Consider the following 17,483-nt stretch of genomic DNA (forward strand, 5'->3'; position numbering starts at 1 on the left):
TCACTCCTCCACATCAGCGTCACACCACCCTTAACCATCATTCAACAAATAAAATGTTCATAATTCACCTCAGTCTTTAATTCAACTAAAAAAAACATAATATTAATTGAAAAGTCTTGAAAAAAAAAACATGGTTAAAATCAAAATAAAAAAACCAAAGTAATAGTATTATTAATAATAATAAAATCAAAAAAAGTTGCACCCCACTACACAAGTACCATACGTCTATATCTATATGAACTTTTCCTATATGAACCCATGGCAATTTCACCTGCTCCATATTCACTCCAAAGTTCTCCGGCCAACAATGACACAAACACAACTCCGGTTTGGGATCCTGGGCTGCGCGAACATAGTCCGCAAGGTATCAAGGTCTATGCTAAGCTCCCCTAACATCACCATTTCCGCCATTGGCAGCCGCTCTCTTGAAAAGGCAATTGCTTTCGCTTCTGAATGCCAGTTCCCGGAATCCACTAAGCTTTACGGCAGCTACGGGGCCGTGTTGGACGACCCGGATGTTGACGCCGTTTATATACCGTTACCATCAAGCCTCCATCTACACTGGGCTGTTCTGGCTGCCCAGAAGAAGAAGCATGTTTTGTTGGACAAACCCGTGGCGTTGAACGTGGGTGAATTGGATGTTATACTGGCGGCTTGTGAAGCTAGTGGAGTTCAGTTCATGGATGCAACCATGTGGATGCATCATCCTCGGACTGCACACATGAAAGAGGTTCTTTCTGATGAACAAAGATTTGGTCAGCTCACAATGGTATCAATTATCATCTCCTCTCTCTATCTTTAAATATAGGTTTTTGCGAGGATGAGAAGTAGGGGTGTAAATGAGCCAAAGCTCGGTTCAAGTTTAGTTGTGTATTGTTAATTAATTTGAATTTAGTACACGAGGCTCGTTAATGCTCAACGAGCCTAAACGGGATTTGAGGCTCAGGATTGATAAGGCTGGCTCGTTTTGAGCTTGTTATTGATTCGATCTTAAATATCTCATGAGCAGCTCGGCTAGTTTGCACACTAATGTGGAAAAAAAATACGTTACTTATTATTATTAATATTATTAATTTATTATTTTGGCATGTAACCAAGTAAATCAATGAATTATGTATTTTACAGCGAAATAGAAGACAAATAGTATACAAGTTGCATTGCTAGCCCTTTTTAAATATGAAAGCTTAATCTTGTACAAACTACATTCATAGATCTTGTGGTTATAATATTACATGAACAATGAATGATAACCATTATTATATATGAACATGATCTATTGACTAGACTAAGTAGTTCCAAAACTTTAAGCGCAAGAAAAACATTTGATGAAAATAGTTAAACAGTGAACAATGAATCATTTGATTGTTATCTAACATTGATTCCAAGATCAACGGGTCATGGATAGTAATGTCATGACTCTAAAATAAGCCAATGTAGTTTTTAAAAGACTGTGTTTTGTAATTCCAAAATGGGTAGCGATGTAGCTTGTTGCCCGTTTGCCTTATGTTTCGATGTAATCACTACTTTTCAGTTTGAAATGAATTTTAACACGAAAGGGTCTTTCGTGTAAACCTTGATCTCGATGGAAAAACATTGATTTTGACAGGTCCATAGCGTGTTTACACACATGTCAGACGAATATTTTCTAAAGAATGACGTTCGTGTAAAGCCTGATCTCGACGCCCTTGGAGCTCTTGGAGACAACGGATGGTACGCTATACGAGCCATTCTCTGGGCTAATGATTATGAGCTTCCAAACACAGTTACCGCGTTTCGTGACCCGGTGTACAACGACGCAGGAGTCTTGTTGAAATGTGGTGGTTCTTTAAACTGGTACAAAAATGGTAAAGTTGCAACTTTTTATTATTCGTTCCTATCAAACATATGCATGGACATAATGGTACACGGAACTAAAGGGAACTTGCGCGTACATGACTTTGTGATACCGTTTAACGAAAAAGTGGGATCGTTTTATGCGGTGAGTGATTCAAAATGGACAGAACGGTCACTCGGGTGTGATCCTGAACCGAGTGAAGTGAAGGTAGCAACTGATGTGCCCCAAGAAGCGTTGATGTTGCGTGAATTTGGTCGATTGGTTGCGGGAGTTCGCAGTGGTGAGGCTAAACCGGAGACAAAGTGGGCGGTCATTAGTAGAAAGACTTTATTGGTTATTGATGCAGTAATGGCTTCGATTAACAATGGTTTTGTGCCTGTTGAAGTTATTTACTAGTTAAAAGTCATTTGCTTTCTTTTGTGTTGGTGTTTTAACTGTAAGGCCCCGAACCCGGTAGCCCTACTTTAGCGTCGGATTTACTCATAAACACAGTCCTTCAATTCAGAGTTTACTAAAACTTTTCGCGGAATATAAAACATCAATCATTTGTTACAAAACATTAAATCTTTTCTTTGATACCATAACACAAAACTTTATATTTAAAACATCTTTACTTCTTTCTTCAGATGCCAGCCGTTCAATCCATGCCATGCGTCATCCTCTTGCTAGCTCTGTAATCGGCTCACCTGCGTGCATACTAAAAGTCAGCTACGCTGAGTGAGTTCTAGTTAATCAGGCAACATACAATCTATTCCCATACATTACTTCCCGTATCCGAAGACACATATTACTACCTTAACCTTGTATAAATATCCATAGGAGGATCGTCACGTAATATTTATTAAAAGAACCATTACCATTACCCTACCATATATAATTTCCATAGGAGGAACACTATACTATCCATAGGAGGAACACTTTACTATCCATAAAAGGAACACTATACCTTCCATAAAAGGAACACTATACCTTCCATAAAAGGAACACTATACTTTCCCTCTATTATTAAGTAATATAATTAATATTATCTTGAAATTTCGGGATGTTACAAGTCTTCCCTCCTTAAAGAGGTTTCGTCCCCGAAACCTAACTTATTCCCTATAAAAGGAAAACTTCTTATATTTACACGCTTTATTGAATCGCCTTCGTTTTCTGAGTTACCCTTCTTACTTCCGACTTTGCAGTCATCGAATGGTGGTCACGTGTATTAGCTATTTAAGGTAGCTTGTCCATGAGGCCCTCAATGTACCAAGTCTCGTTTCGATCTTTAAGAGGCTTTGTCTTATATCATATTAATGCTAAAGCCTAAGTCGACACTCTATCACAACACGTCAATTTATCACGACTAACATGCATTCAGACAATTCGTACCATAATTAATAAACACCAGTCTAAATTTCAACATAAATCAAAACGCATCGAGTCATCAATAAGTTACACATAGATTTAATACTTATGGCTAGCATCTAGCCTTCTTGAATGGCTTCTCTAAGCATACGGAGGAATCTGTTAAACCTCAGGCACTCTTCTCTCCTTCATGTCCTCCCTTTGGCTTCTTGCAATCCCTTGCTAGGTGCCCACGTCCTCCACAGTTGTGACACCTATGGTAATCATCACATTCCCAAGAGGAATGTCCTGCTCTTCCACACCTGTAGCAAACACCTAATCCCTTTCTGCACTCTCCGGGGTGTCTCTTCCCACATTTTTCACAAGCAGTGAACCCCTCTTGCCTTGCCTTCTTTTTGCGTGGATCCACCTCATTGGCTTCCTCTGGTTCTGGGGTTGGGTTCTTTTTCTTCGGTTCCATCTTCTCCCCTTCACAGTTGGCAAGGTCCTCATAAATCATCTCGGCCAATTCCACGGCCGAGTCAAATGTTGCGGGCTTACTAGACTTAACCAAAGTGCGAACATTCCGCGGAAGTCCCCTTACGTAACACTTGATCCTTTTAGCTTCGGTGTTCACCATGTCAGGTACCAACCTAGACATGCGGTTGAATTCAGTAGTATACTCCCGTTGTGTCATCTCTCCCGCTTTCAAATTCAGAAACTTCATCTCCACTCTTTCAACTTCTGTATCAGCGCAGAACCTCTTCATCACCATGTCCTTTAGGTCATTCCAACTCATCGCATTGATCTCTTCACGGGTCTTCCTCTGCTCCACACTCTCCCACCAATACATAGCCTCATCTTCAAAAGATTGAGTGGCATAACCGACAGCTTGGTCAGGACGGCACTCGCTAATGCGGATAACCTTATCCATGGCGGTTATCCACTGAAGAGTAGCGATTGCGTCTCCTAAACCAGTCAGCTTAGGCGGGTCACAACCTTTGAAGGACTTATAGTTGCAACCGCCTCGGCCCCTCTTCCTATAATCATCTTTCACAGACTTTACCTCACTCGAGTCACCCCTTTCCCTCTCGTCATCCTTTCTATTATTACCACCTGCCCCTTCAACGGTTCGTTCACGGCTTCCAGCAGATCCTTCGGGATTCAGGTTCTTCACAACAGCAACTACAGCTTGAACAATGGCTGCTTGAACCGCAGGGCTAAGTTGAACTTCTTCGTTGTTGTTCTGGTCTCCTCCAGCGGCGCTCCCTTCATCTTCGGTGTGGGAAACTTCTTCTACCGAGGGTTGCCGGACAAGACGAGGCCTGCCACGACGTCCAGTGCGACCCCCAGTTCCCACAACTTCTCCAGCTCCAGCCATCAGTATTCTTAAAGGGACAACACAAACATCATCACTCAAGGAACTATTTAGTACAAGGATAGCAAGGCTAACAGGTAATAACAGTGGCCAGCTGTGACTAGCTGATCACGTTGCTTTCCGTGTCCTATACACTTCCCTTTATGAGTCTATTTGTGCTGGTTCTACTTAAGCAGTTAGCCAAATCAAAAATCAATTATTCCTATCCCTGCCATTCACGTATCTTTTCTTTCTCATTAACATATATCATTTAATTATACACTTTACCTTTACTGATCTTGCTTGAGCGACACATGGCATTCTTGAACTGGCATCTTCTTTCCTTTCTTACTTAAATCCCATTCTCTGTTCGAGTCTAAGCATGTAGGATGCTTAAATCTCTCGAACTTATGCTCTGATACCAACTTGTAAGGCCCCGAACCCGGTAGCCCTACTTTAGCGTCGGATTTACTCATAAACACAGTCCTTCAATTCAGAGTTTACTAAAACTTTTCGCGGAATATAAAACATCAATCATTTGTTACAAAACATTAAATCTTTTCTTTGATACCATAACACAAAACTTTATATTTAAAACATCTTTACTTCTTTCTTCAGATGCCAGCCGTTCAATCCATGCCATGCGTCATCCTCTTGCTAGCTCTGTAATCGGCTCACCTGCGTGCATACTAAAAGTCAGCTACGCTGAGTGAGTTCTAGTTAATCAGGCAACATACAATCTATTCCCATACATTACTTCCCGTATCCGAAGACACATATTACTACCTTAACCTTGTATAAATATCCATAGGAGGATCGTCACGTAATATTTATTAAAAGAACCATTACCATTACCCTACCATATATAATTTCCATAGGAGGAACACTATACTATCCATAGGAGGAACACTTTACTATCCATAAAAGGAACACTATACTTTCCCTCTATTATTAAGTAATATAATTAATATTATCTTGAAATTTCGGGATGTTACATTAACGCACGCAGGATATATTGTAATAATGCATGTCTAGTATAATAATAATGGAATAAAGGATGTTCGATCGTTATTTCTAAGTTTTAGAAATGTTTGAGTATATTTATACTTTATCATTTTCATTAGAAGTGTTCATTTTTTCTTATTTTTCATGTTATGAATGTCCACTTTCAAAATTTATTAACTAATTTTCAAATTTACTCTTATACACAGACAATTAGCATTAATAAACAATATTTATGGACCCAATTTTCAATAGCATTATTATCATTTGGTAAACAAAATAATAATAATAATAATAATTGTAGGGGTATGGTACTAAACCCGGCTTACGACCTTAATTTATTATGTCTGGCTTATTTTATTATATGGACTAATACAATATTATTGGGCTGAGGGGGTTTTGTGGAGGTAACCCTAACTGGGCTAGGCCCATTAGGGTACCATGATGGTGGCCATGAGGCTCCCTATATAAGGAGGTCTCCACCTCCTTATTAAAGGTTGTTCTCAATAAGAGCCACCACCATAACCATTTTTGTGTCTGTAAACAAGAGATCCTCGAGATTTCTTATCAGTCACCTCCACACCCCCCATATTTCTATGGCAGGTCTCGAACTACCGGAGAAGAAGATGAAGTCGTGGTTCGTTTATCTCGAACACCGAGGAACATCGTCTTAGATCAGGTCAGATTCATTTCATGTTTCTTCATTGGCGCCATCCGTGGGACGGTAACGAACCACACCTCAATCTTCCACGTTTCATGTCCAGATCTGTGTTTCTAGAGTGACGGAGGTTAGATCTGGGTCTAATTCCTTCAGATCTGATTCCGTTTGAGCAACAGTTACGTTCGATATTCTTGTTTGTCTCTCTAGATCTGCGTTCATACGCAATGGGTGCCGGATCCAGATCTGATTTTTCAGTGTTCAATGCGGGAATAAGTTCTAGATCTATAGTCACAAAGCAAAAATTGGGTGTAAAAAAGGAATACACAGGTACAACTCTTTTTGCAGTGGGTACCATCATATTTTCATATCTTTAACTCATGTGGAAAGACATCTTTTAGGAGAATGACAGGCTGTGTACAGCCTCAAAATAATAGCCATCAATATTATCCCATTTTGGGGTTTCAAATAAATTATACCCTTCGCCATGCATGCGCGCTCAACTCCCGCCATGCATGCGCGCTCAACTCCCCGCCATAGCGGGTTGCATGCGCGCTCCCGGCGATTACTCTCCGCCACAGCGGGTTGCATGCGCGCTCCCGGCGATTACTCTCCGCCACAGCGGGTTGCATGCGCGCTCCCGGCGATTACTCTCCGCCATAGCCCCCGCATGTCAACTTTAATCAACCGCGGATCAAAATCGCTCCCCGCGGATCAACTATAATCTCATGCGGGTCATTTTTTGCTTCCACGTTGCGAATGAAGCTTTATGAACGCTAAGGGTCAACTTTAGCTTCCGCAATCAACTTCTGCTTCCGCAAGCAAAGTTCCCGCAAGGCACAATCAAAGCCTCAAGGGTCAACTTCTGCTTCCGCAAGCAAAGTTCCCTCGTGGCGTTATCAAAGCCTTAAGGGTCAACTTTAGCTTCTGCAATCAACTTCTGCTTCCGCAAGCAAAGTTCCCGCAAGGCACAATCAAAGCCTCAAGGGTCAACTTCTGCTTCCGCAAGCAAAGTTCCCGCGTGGCGTTATCAAAGCCTTAAGGGTCAACTTTAGCTTCCGCAATCAACTTCTGCTTCTGTAAGCAAAGTTCCCGCGAAACAAAGGCACAATCAAAGCCTCAAGGGTCAACTTTAGCTTCCGCAATCAACATCAACCTCCACGCCGTTGGCGAAACAAACAAGCCGCATGCGTGCTCCGGCGATTCAACTCCGCCATAGCATGCCGCACGCGCTAAATAATAATTGGCGGATCACATTGTGAACTCCCGCGGATCAATGAATAACTCTAGCGGGCAACTTAAATGTTGGAAGGGACCAACCTCACATGCCGCGGGTCACTAACGCGCAACCGCGGATCAAATCTGATCTCCGCGGGTCATGGCGAGAAATTCCAGCAGCTTAAGTACAACCTTTGCGGGTCACAAGAAAGCTTCCGCGGGTCAAACCCGGCTTTTGCGGATCACATGTACGCTCTGAGCAAAGAAATGGCCGGTCAGGTACGGCTCCCGCAGGCCAAGTTAAAGCTCCGACACGATCACCGAGGGTAACATACGCGCCATACTTAAGGTTGGGAATCCTCATAAACCCATACGGCTACGCGCCAAATTTAAAGGTTGGGAATCCTCATAAACCCATACGGCTACGCGCCATACTTAAAGGTTGGGAATCCTTATAAACTCATACGGCCTCGCGCCGAATACAAGGCTGGGCACGCTCCGTATACCGGACGCGCTCCGCTTCGCTCAACGCGCCATCATGATTAAAACCTCTTACAACCCGAAGCAAAGTACATATGCAAAAAGGTACATTTGGGAAGCACCGGGTCCAAAAAACCGTACAAGCACACCTAATAAGTCCAGAACTCCAACTAACCGCTTGCACGCCCAGGAGCAGCACTGGACTAGGGGGACTAGTGGAGGTAGGATCCTAAATACCCGGTGGGTCCAGTTTCCAATTTTCTTATCATCATCCAAGAATTTCATTGAAAAACCTATCACCGGAAAAAACAAAAACATGGCGGGCAATTAGAGTCCACGCCGCCTCCTGCTCCGGCAAGCAAGCCGCAAGTTGTGATGATCACCGTGGCACAACGCTCCGCCACCGCGCATGCGCTCGCCGTGGTTCAATACAATGCCAACATTCATGCGCGCCACGACAAGTAAACCTCGCCACCGAGTAATGTCATTGCGCCACCACGCGTACACGCCACTGCGGATAACCATCTGGCCGCCATGGTGCATGCCACCATGCATGAGTCCCACCACTATGAAGCAGCAGCGCGCCATCAGGCATACGCGCTGGCGCCGAGCACCGCATCACCGCGATCCAACACCTCGCCACCGTGCATGCGCATCGCTAAACAACACACTCCAGCTTTTAATCATTCCAAAAAATTTTGCCTTTATGTGATGAAGAGTACCCCACACACGCATATCGGTGCTCCTCCATCACCACCGGAGCAACTAAAGTTAACAGTCTCGGAAAAACTCCGCCACCGCGGAAATATCCATGCTCCGCCATGACGCATGCTCGCCCGCGAGTCATCACTCCGTCGCCATGCATGCGCGCCCGCGGAAACCACCATGTGGGTCGGAAGAAGACTCCATGCCTTCGGTTTTACGCAGAAGACTCCGCCTCAATGCATGCGCGCCCGCGAGTAACCGCTCCGCCGCCATGCATGCGCACCGCGGATCAAAACCCCATGCGGGTTGGAAGACGACCCCATGCGGGTCAAAAATAGTACAATATGAGCTTGGAAGACGACACCATTCATGGGCGCCGTGCTCCGACATAACAAACTCTGACCAAGGCGGGTCACCTGCAAGCTCCGCAGGTAAGCACCCGACCATCGTTCATGTGCGCCGATGGGTTTCAACAATACGTCACCATGCATGCGAGCTAAGGATCATCGCGTCACCGTGCATGCATGCGTGTCCCGCTAATCAACTCTACGCCGCCATGCGTGCGCTTCCGCAGATGAACAATCCGCCGCCATGCATGCGCGCCATGCACATGTTGCACTCCACCGACATGCTTGCGCGCCGCTGCTGATAGTGCACTACGCCTTCATACATCATGCGCGCAGCTGCGCGTCAACACTTCGCCGCCATGATGCGTGCAGCCACAGATCAACACTCCACCACCTGTGGAAGACTTCGCCACGATGCATGCATGCAGCCGCGGATCAACATTCCACCTATGAAAGATTCCAACGCCATGCATGCGCACGCAACCCTTCGCCGTGCATGCGCGCTCAACTCTCCGCCGTGCATGCGCGCTCAACTCGCCGCCATGCATGCGCGCTCAACTCTGCGCCATGCATGCGCGCTCAACTCGCCGCCATGCATGCGCGCTCAACTCTTCGCCATGCATGCGCGCTCAACTCTCCGCCATGCATGCGCGCTCAACTTTCAGCCGCTATGCATGCGCGCCCGCGGATCACCACTCCGCCGCCATGCATACGCGACCTTGGATCACCACTCCGCCTCCATGCTTGCGCGCACCTCAGATCAACACTCCGTTAGACAAACACCGATCACCGCGGATCATTATGAACGCCGCGGGTCACCTATGAACATTCGCAGGTCACCAATGCAAGTCAGTGGATCAAAACAACGTAAGTCGCCTCTGCAACCTCATGAAAGCTCCAGCATCTGCGGCCACGCGCCAAACATAAAGGTCGGGAGCCTAATAATATCCCAAACGGCTACGCGCCACACTTAAAGGTTGGGAATCCTTATAAACCCATATGGCCACGCTCCAAACATAAAGGTCGGGAGCCTAATAATATCCCACATGGCCACGCGCCAAGCATAAAGGTCGGGAGCCTAATAATATCCCACATGGTCACGCGCCAAGCATAAAGGTCGGGAGCCTAATAATATCCCACATGGCCACGCGCCAAACATAAAGGTCGGGAGCCTAATAATATCCCACATGGCCACGCGCCAAACATAAAGGTCGGGAGCCTAATAATATCCCAAACGGCCACGCGCCAAACATAAAGGTCGGGAGCCTAATAATATCCCAAACGGCCACGCGCCAACGTCGGTTGGGCACACCTCATAATTTGCCCGAGGATGGGAACCTTGTAATACATCCACTTTTAGTTGATATGTTTTTGCAGGTTCGGCTACGAGTCGCACAAGCACCTATGACATTATTATTATTATCTGGTCGTTTGTGCCTCAATTATTATTTTGAAAACAAGTTGGGATAGTCATCCTGCGTAGAAGAGGCCCTTGTGGGCCAGTCATTATATTCATATTATAGCTCATAAGCCGCAACTCGCGCATGCTTCATTATTTTATAGCTCGTAAGTCGCCTCGCGTGCAAGCTTCATTATTTTATAGCTCGTAAGTCGCCTCGCGCGCAAGCTTCATTATTTTTATAGCTCGTAAGTCGCCTCGCGCGCAAGCTTCATTATTTTATAGCTCGTAAGTCGCCTCGCGCGCAAGCTTCATTATTTTTATAGCTCGTAAGCTGCCTCGCGCGCAAGTTGCATTACATTATTATCGAGATGCGCACTCTATCTTTTATCAGGCCCCGCGCCACTATTGTTATGATGCATGCCAGTGCACCATTATTATCATAAGGATCACAACATGTCACCATCATGGAGAAAACCTCTCAAAACTCAAAGACAACAAAGACAAGGCCGAAGAAAGGGGGAAAAAACCGCCTCATATCCTAACACACCTTATGAAGTCCAGCGCTCCACCTAAACGCTTGCACGCCTAGGAGCAACACTGGACTTGGGGGGCTTGTAGGGGTATGGTACTAAACCCGGCTTACGACCTTAATTTATTATGTCTGGCTTATTTTATTATATGGACTAACACAATATTATTGGGCTGAGGGGGTTTTGTGGAGGTAACCATAACTGGGCTAGGCCCATTAGGGTACCATGATGGTGGCCATGAGGCTCCCTATATAAGGAGGTCTCCACCTCCTTATTAAAGGTTGTTCTCAATAAGAGCCACCACCATAACCATTTTTGTGTCTGTAAACAAGAGATCATCGAGATTTCTTAGCAGTCACCTCCACACCCCCCATATTTCTATGGCAGGTCTCGAACTACCGGAGAAGAAGATGAAGTCGTGGTTCGTTTATCTCGAACACCGAGGAACATCGTCTTGGATCAGGTCAGATTCATTTCATGTTTCTTCAATAATAATAATAATAAATCAATTTACCTTGAACTTTGTGTTTTTCAAACCATGACACTTAACTTTAGAAGAATCAAGTAATTGAGGTGTTACTGTTATAATTAATCAGGCTAGTTCATATCTCTGTTAAACGTTCTGTAAGATCATGAGTAAGCATAACTAGGCACACCATGACATTTTACACCGTGTGACGTCCAGTTAGTTTTTCCAGTTTTTGCAAAAATGGGGTGTAGTCATGCCCCTCCCCTAGGCATTTTGCGTAATGTGGTGTCCCGTTAGTTTTTTCAATTTTTGTTTTTTTAAATTATTAAAATTTAATAAATAAACTAAATTTAATAGAAAATTACATTAAAATTAAAAATAGAAACTACAAAATAAAAAAAAATACATAAAATTACTTAAAACAAATAAAAACTACTTAAGGTCAAGGTAGTATATTTTTTTTAAAATTTCATTTCTTCTCTTTTCGGATATGCGCTGGATTCTCGGGTTGGATTCGAGGAGGTCTCTTATTAAAACCTCGAGGTCGACATCAATTTGCCTCACTAAATAACATTGGCGACCTTTTTATTGACTTGAAGACGTTCATAACCAAGGTCATGTATATCTTGGAGTTGACGGTTCATTTCTTCAACTGTCATGCCATATTGGCACTAACACTCACCATCGATGACACCAACACTCATCGACGATGACCCGACCCTTCCCCTTTCCCTTGCTTCTATTGCCCTTCGGTTGAGGAATCTCGAAGACATTATCAACGGCATGCTCGACATCATCATCATCGTTTAAGTTGAAGTTATAAGCATCGAACCTCGGTGTCTCTAGATCAACCAAAGACAAGGTCTTAGACCTTTTTGATAGCCTTTGACTTCTGGAGGCGGCGACGGTTACTAGGCACCACTTAGGGTGAAGCTTCAGACGATTCCATAAAGTCATATAGTGGAAGGTCCCAGACCTGCTTTGAAACTCTATCAACGACTTTTCAATTATCTCCGCATCACCGGCACCACTAGCCCATGCCTTTGTATTCCGACCGTAAACCGTATGAAAAAGTTGACATCTCGAGTTTATGTCGGTCCATTTTGACATTACCAAATCTTTTTTCAAGCGCTTTAAAGCATAACTAATACATTGATGGCTTAGGGTAACGGGTAATCGGTTAGATAGAACTTCTGCATCGGCTAGAACTTCAAAAATTCGACAACGATTTTTGATCGGATCATCAGTACTTCAAACAGGCTTGGGAATCTATCGTCGACTTTGGAACGTCCAGATCTTGGCTCATAAGTTTGATTAAATCATATTTTTTGATCGGATCATCAGTACAAAATGTTCCTGCTAGCAACTACTCGAGATACTGGGAAAATATTGACTAATACTTAATCTTGAACTAGAGTGTAATATAATTTAATTGTCATGTATTTATCATAATTTGTTGTTTCGATATGTATTTTTTTTATTCTCGTATTATATCTTGCCCATCAATATAAAGCATATTTTTTTGGAGACTTTAACCATTAAGATATTAGATCCTAATTGCTACCTCTCTCACGATCCCAGCTCTTTTTCTGGTGTCAACTTTTGTTACTTCTACTTCTACCGGCTTCTGTTTTCTTCCTGTTGTTAAAGATTGTGCCGAGCAATGTAAAGCCATTTCGAGTTTCGACCATTGGACACCATTGGGCCAAAACGTCGCCCCAAAATGTCCGACTACGGATCGTCTTAGAGCTGAAGTTATTTGTTATATGGAAATGGGTGAGAAATAATTTTCTATGGTCTGATGTTATTTCATATTTTTCAAAAATATTAAATTTTGAAAATCCTGGAAACTCAAAACGATAAATCCAAGAGATCAGCGTGGTATTGACGTTTAGCAAATTATACCATTAGACGAGGGAATCTTCCATCTAAATAACATAATTAATGAAAACACATTATCAAAGTTTTAAACTTTCTAGTAATATATATTTTGAGTTGTTTTCATCAAATGAAAAATATTAAATAATACAATATATTTTGACGTCTAGCAGGAGCTACCTAATACATTACTCGGGATTGAAGTTTGGTGACCAGGATTGATAAACACAATAACGAAGTTTTAGATCATAAGCTCGATCTTTGTAATTCTTATTAGCTTGAAAATTACAATACTGAAAACTCTTAAACTCACTTAATGATATAACCCACAAGCTCGGGTATATATACTAGTTTAAATATGAAAACCTAATTAAAATAGAATACAAACTCCTTATCATACTCAAATACTAATTATTAAAAAATATATAAACAATAATTAATAAATAAATTCCTTGTTGTTCAAGTCATTGGCTCAACTTGTTCACCAAGTCATTTATACCATGTAAACCAAGTCACGTGCTCAGCTTGATTAACAAGACACCAGTTCATCATAGGCTCGATGGGTCGGCCCAACCCGCCTCATTGACTCAAGGACGAAAATCAAGTCCAACATGTAGCAATAGTAAAAATTGTGTCATCTTATAGCCAGTTTTTTAAAATTCGGAAAATAATTAACACCCTTAAGTTTTTTTAACGAGGGATCACTGATTCACTGAGAGCCAATAAATTTTTAAAAAAAATTGATAACACTAGGATAAACTCAATTGACATTATTATCAGTCAATAATTTTTAATTGAGATTATTAAAATCCACTAAGTTTTTTATTTATCATCTAAGAAAATTAGAATTATAAAAACTAAAAGTTTGTAAATTAGTAGATTATTTATTACTCAAAGTCTTAAATACCAAAAAATTAAAAATATTGTGATTATGTATACGAATATATTTTGGGTAAACGGGAATATGTGTTTCGGATAATCAGACCCGGTCTCACCTAATTATCTAATACCATACTTATCCTATACATGTGAAAATTTTAAAGCTAATCTTGTATTCCGCTTCTATACCCAAATCTTTCAATTTTGAATTTACTTGGGTTCAGGTTCTTTTGCCATCTTACTTACCCACACGACTATACATATATCATAGGTGTCTCAACTCTCATCTGCTCCATAAACCAGAGCCAACTCAACCGGTTTGAAAGTCCAAAAATAAACCTTTTTCAAAACTCTACTGCTTTATATTTGCGAGTTAAAAAATAAGTTTTCAAGTTCTCTCCTCAAAATGGGTAAAAATAAGTTAAAACGAAATTCGAAAAGCAACTTGCACTTGTTATGATGAATATAAAACAACTCTATGAAGATTCTGTTAACAAACAAAAATAAAATACTCTATTATTAGATTAAGCATCACATGAATCCATAAGATAGAACTTAATTAATGGTCGCACTAAAGAAATCAAAATCCTGGACAACAAATTAATAAAATATATTAAGCAAACTATATCTAATTTAACAGTAGAGTTAGAAACTACGTGAATTATCATTTTAAAATAGACAACAATATTATACATGTCTTCTACCCGTAAAATTTATAATTTTGCTTTTATAACCGATACACATGCCGATACCCATGCCCATACCGAATCTTTTGGTCTTTACCTAGCTACCTACCCATAATACCACTATATATACATCTACCTATGACCGTCTCATCAGTCATCTGCTTTATGTTTACTCAAAACAACTTCAAACAATGACGGAAACCCGAGTCCGATTCGGAATCCTGGGGTGTGCAAACATAGCCCGCAAGGTGTCAAGGGCTATCCTCCTCTCCCCTAATACCACCATCTCTGCCATCGGCAGTCGTTCTCTTGAAAAGGCGACTGCTTTTGCATCAGAAAACCACTTCCCAGAATCCACTAAGGTTTATGGAAGCTACGGGGCCGTGCTTGATGACCCGGATGTTGACGCGGTTTATGTTCCGTTACCGACAAGTCTTCATGTTCAGTGGGCTGTTCTGGCTGCCCAGAAGAAGAAGCACTTGCTGCTGGAGAAACCGGTGGCGTTGAACGTGGGTGAACTGGATGTTATACTGGCGGCTTGTGAAGCTAGTGGAGTTCAGTTCATGGATGCAACCATGTGGATGCATCATCCTCGGACTGCACACATGAAAGAGGTTCTTTCTGATGAACAAAGATTCGGTCAGCTCAAATCGGTATATCATCTCCTCTGTGTGCCTAAATATATACAAACATGTAATAAAAGTTATGGAGAGAATACACGTTCTTGCAAGAACGAGATCGAAGAACAAATAAAATTATTTATTTTTTGAACTTAGAAAATCTCAAATTATAAAAGTAGTTTTTATTCATCTATGTTAATATTCAAAAGATTCATAGTTTCATTAAAAATGTCCATTTTCTTTTATTTGTTTCATTATAAATGTTCAATTCCAAAATTTATTAGCCAATTTACAAGTTTACAATTAAAACACACAACTAAGATTAATAAACAATATTGATGAACCCAATTTTTAAGAGCATTATTTGTTGGACGTAAATTCCGTTGGGCTGACTCATCGAGCCTATGATGAGTTGGTGTCTTGTTTATCAAGTTGAGCACGTGACTTGGTTTACATGAAATAAATTACTTGGTGAACAAGTCGAGCAAATGACTTGGACAACAAGGAATTTATTTATTAATTAATTGTTTAAATATGTTTTTACTAATTAGTGTTTGAGTATGATAAGGAGTATGTATTATAGTCTAATTAGGTTTTCATGTTTAAACTAGTATATATACCCGAGCTTGTGGGTTATATCAATTAAGAGAGTTTATTGTATTGTAATTTTCGAGCTAATGAGAATTACAAGATCAAGCTTATGATCTAAACTTTCGTTTTGTGTTTATCGATCCTGGTCACCAAACTTCATTATTATCATTTAGTAAACATAAAAAGTAATTATTCAATGTATCTTAAATTTTGTGTTTTTCAAAACATGACATTGTAATAAGACGGAGGGAGTATAAATTAATTTCGTTATTACTTAATTACACGTGCAAGTCACACGATCATGACTTCCACATGTGCACATAAATGCACACACGGACTTACTGAGTTTGCTGACGCCTGACGAACTATTAAATTTGAATGTTTTAGCGCGCTATTCTCCAAATTAACCATGCATCGATCTAAAAATCTAGCAAATTCATATACCACAAAGTGACAAACACATGCACGATGAATCATTTGACGTGTGGTGATCTAATATATAATGTACGATTTTGACAGGTCCATAGCACGTTTACGTTCACGGCTGACGAAGATTTTCTGAAAAACGACATTCGTGTAAATCCTAATCTTGATTCCCTTGGTGCTCTTGGAGATACAGGTTGGTACAACATACGAGCCATTCTATGGGCTCATGATTACGAGCTTCCAAACACAGTTACCGCGTTTCGTGACCCTGTGTACAACGAGTCAGGAGTCATCTTGTCATGTGGTGCATCTTTAAACTGGAACAAATATCGGAAACTTGTAACTTTTCACTGTTCATTCCTGTCGAACATATGCATGGACATAACCACACTCGGAACCAAAGGAAACTTACGTGTGCATGACTTTGTGATACCGTTTAACGAAAAGGTTGGATCTTTTTATGCGGTGGCTGATTCAAAGTGGGCTGAAAGGGCACTTGGGTGTGGTCCTGAACCGAGTGAGGTCTAGATTGCAACCGATCTGCCCCAGGAAGCGTTGATGGTGTGTGAATTTGGTCGATTGGTTGCAGGAATTCGAAGCGGTGAGGTTAAACCGGATAGAAAGTGGGCGGTCATTACTAGAAAGACTCAGCTGGTTGTTGATGCAGTTGTAGCTTCGATTAATAATGGTTTTGTGCCTGTTGAGGTTGTTTACTAATTACTAGTTACAAGTCATTTGCTTTCTTATGGTAATGTATGCGGGATATTGTAATGCATATCTACTCTAGTATAATGAAATAAAAGATGCTCGAGTAGAAGAATCGAGTAACAGAGGTACTATTATAATTAATTAGGCTACTTTTTTCATAAATAAGCACGAAATAAATAACCAAATGAACCAATATCGAAACACCACTCGTCTGAAAGTTACCAAACTCCACTACCTTGTTGTGACCCGGAATCTGAATCAGTAACCCTGGCGTTAGAAATATGAACAACACCACCGCCACGAAAACCGGGTCGCAGTCCGACATGTTTGCAAGATGTGAGTGTGTGGGATTGATGAATGAAGAGAC

The 17,483-nt window shown here is 41.6% G+C and overlaps 2 protein-coding genes across 2 annotated transcripts; both read left to right on the forward strand.

Moving 5' to 3' along the window:
- Positions 1-253: 253 nt before the first annotated feature.
- On the forward strand, positions 254-2,230 carry LOC143601736 (putative oxidoreductase At4g09670). Its single transcript, XM_077079056.1, has 2 exons — positions 254-769; positions 1,607-2,230. The coding sequence occupies exons 1-2, from the start codon at positions 308-310 to the stop codon at positions 2,228-2,230; spliced, it is 1,086 nt and encodes a 361-aa protein (XP_076935171.1). The 5' UTR covers positions 254-307.
- Positions 2,231-14,937: 12,707 nt separating this feature from the next.
- On the forward strand, positions 14,938-17,157 carry LOC143601737 (putative oxidoreductase At4g09670). Its single transcript, XM_077079057.1, has 2 exons — positions 14,938-15,424; positions 16,502-17,157. Exons 1-2 carry the CDS (start codon positions 14,963-14,965, stop codon positions 16,934-16,936), a joined length of 897 nt encoding a protein of 298 aa, XP_076935172.1. The 5' UTR covers positions 14,938-14,962; the 3' UTR covers positions 16,937-17,157.
- The last annotated feature ends 326 nt before the right edge of the window (positions 17,158-17,483 follow it).

The sequence above is a fragment of the Bidens hawaiensis genome, unplaced genomic scaffold (genome assembly GCF_021521415.1).
Source record: "Bidens hawaiensis isolate Kalapana, Puna unplaced genomic scaffold, B.hawaiensis_p1.1 tig00057006_1, whole genome shotgun sequence".
Classification (NCBI taxonomy): Eukaryota; Viridiplantae; Streptophyta; class Magnoliopsida; order Asterales; family Asteraceae; genus Bidens; species Bidens hawaiensis.

Bases quoted from the DNA above. Each gene is read 5' to 3' on its own strand.
- LOC143601737 (XM_077079057.1), top strand. From the start codon at position 14,963: ATGACGGAAACCCGAGTCCGATTCGGAATCCTGGGGTGTGCAAACATA. The intron at 15,425-16,501 runs GTATATCATCTC...CGATTTTGACAG, and splicing joins GATTCGGTCAGCTCAAATCG to GTCCATAGCACGTTTACGTT.
- LOC143601736 (XM_077079056.1), top strand. From the start codon at position 308: ATGACACAAACACAACTCCGGTTTGGGATCCTGGGCTGCGCGAACATA. The intron at 770-1,606 runs GTATCAATTATC...TGATTTTGACAG, and splicing joins GATTTGGTCAGCTCACAATG to GTCCATAGCGTGTTTACACA.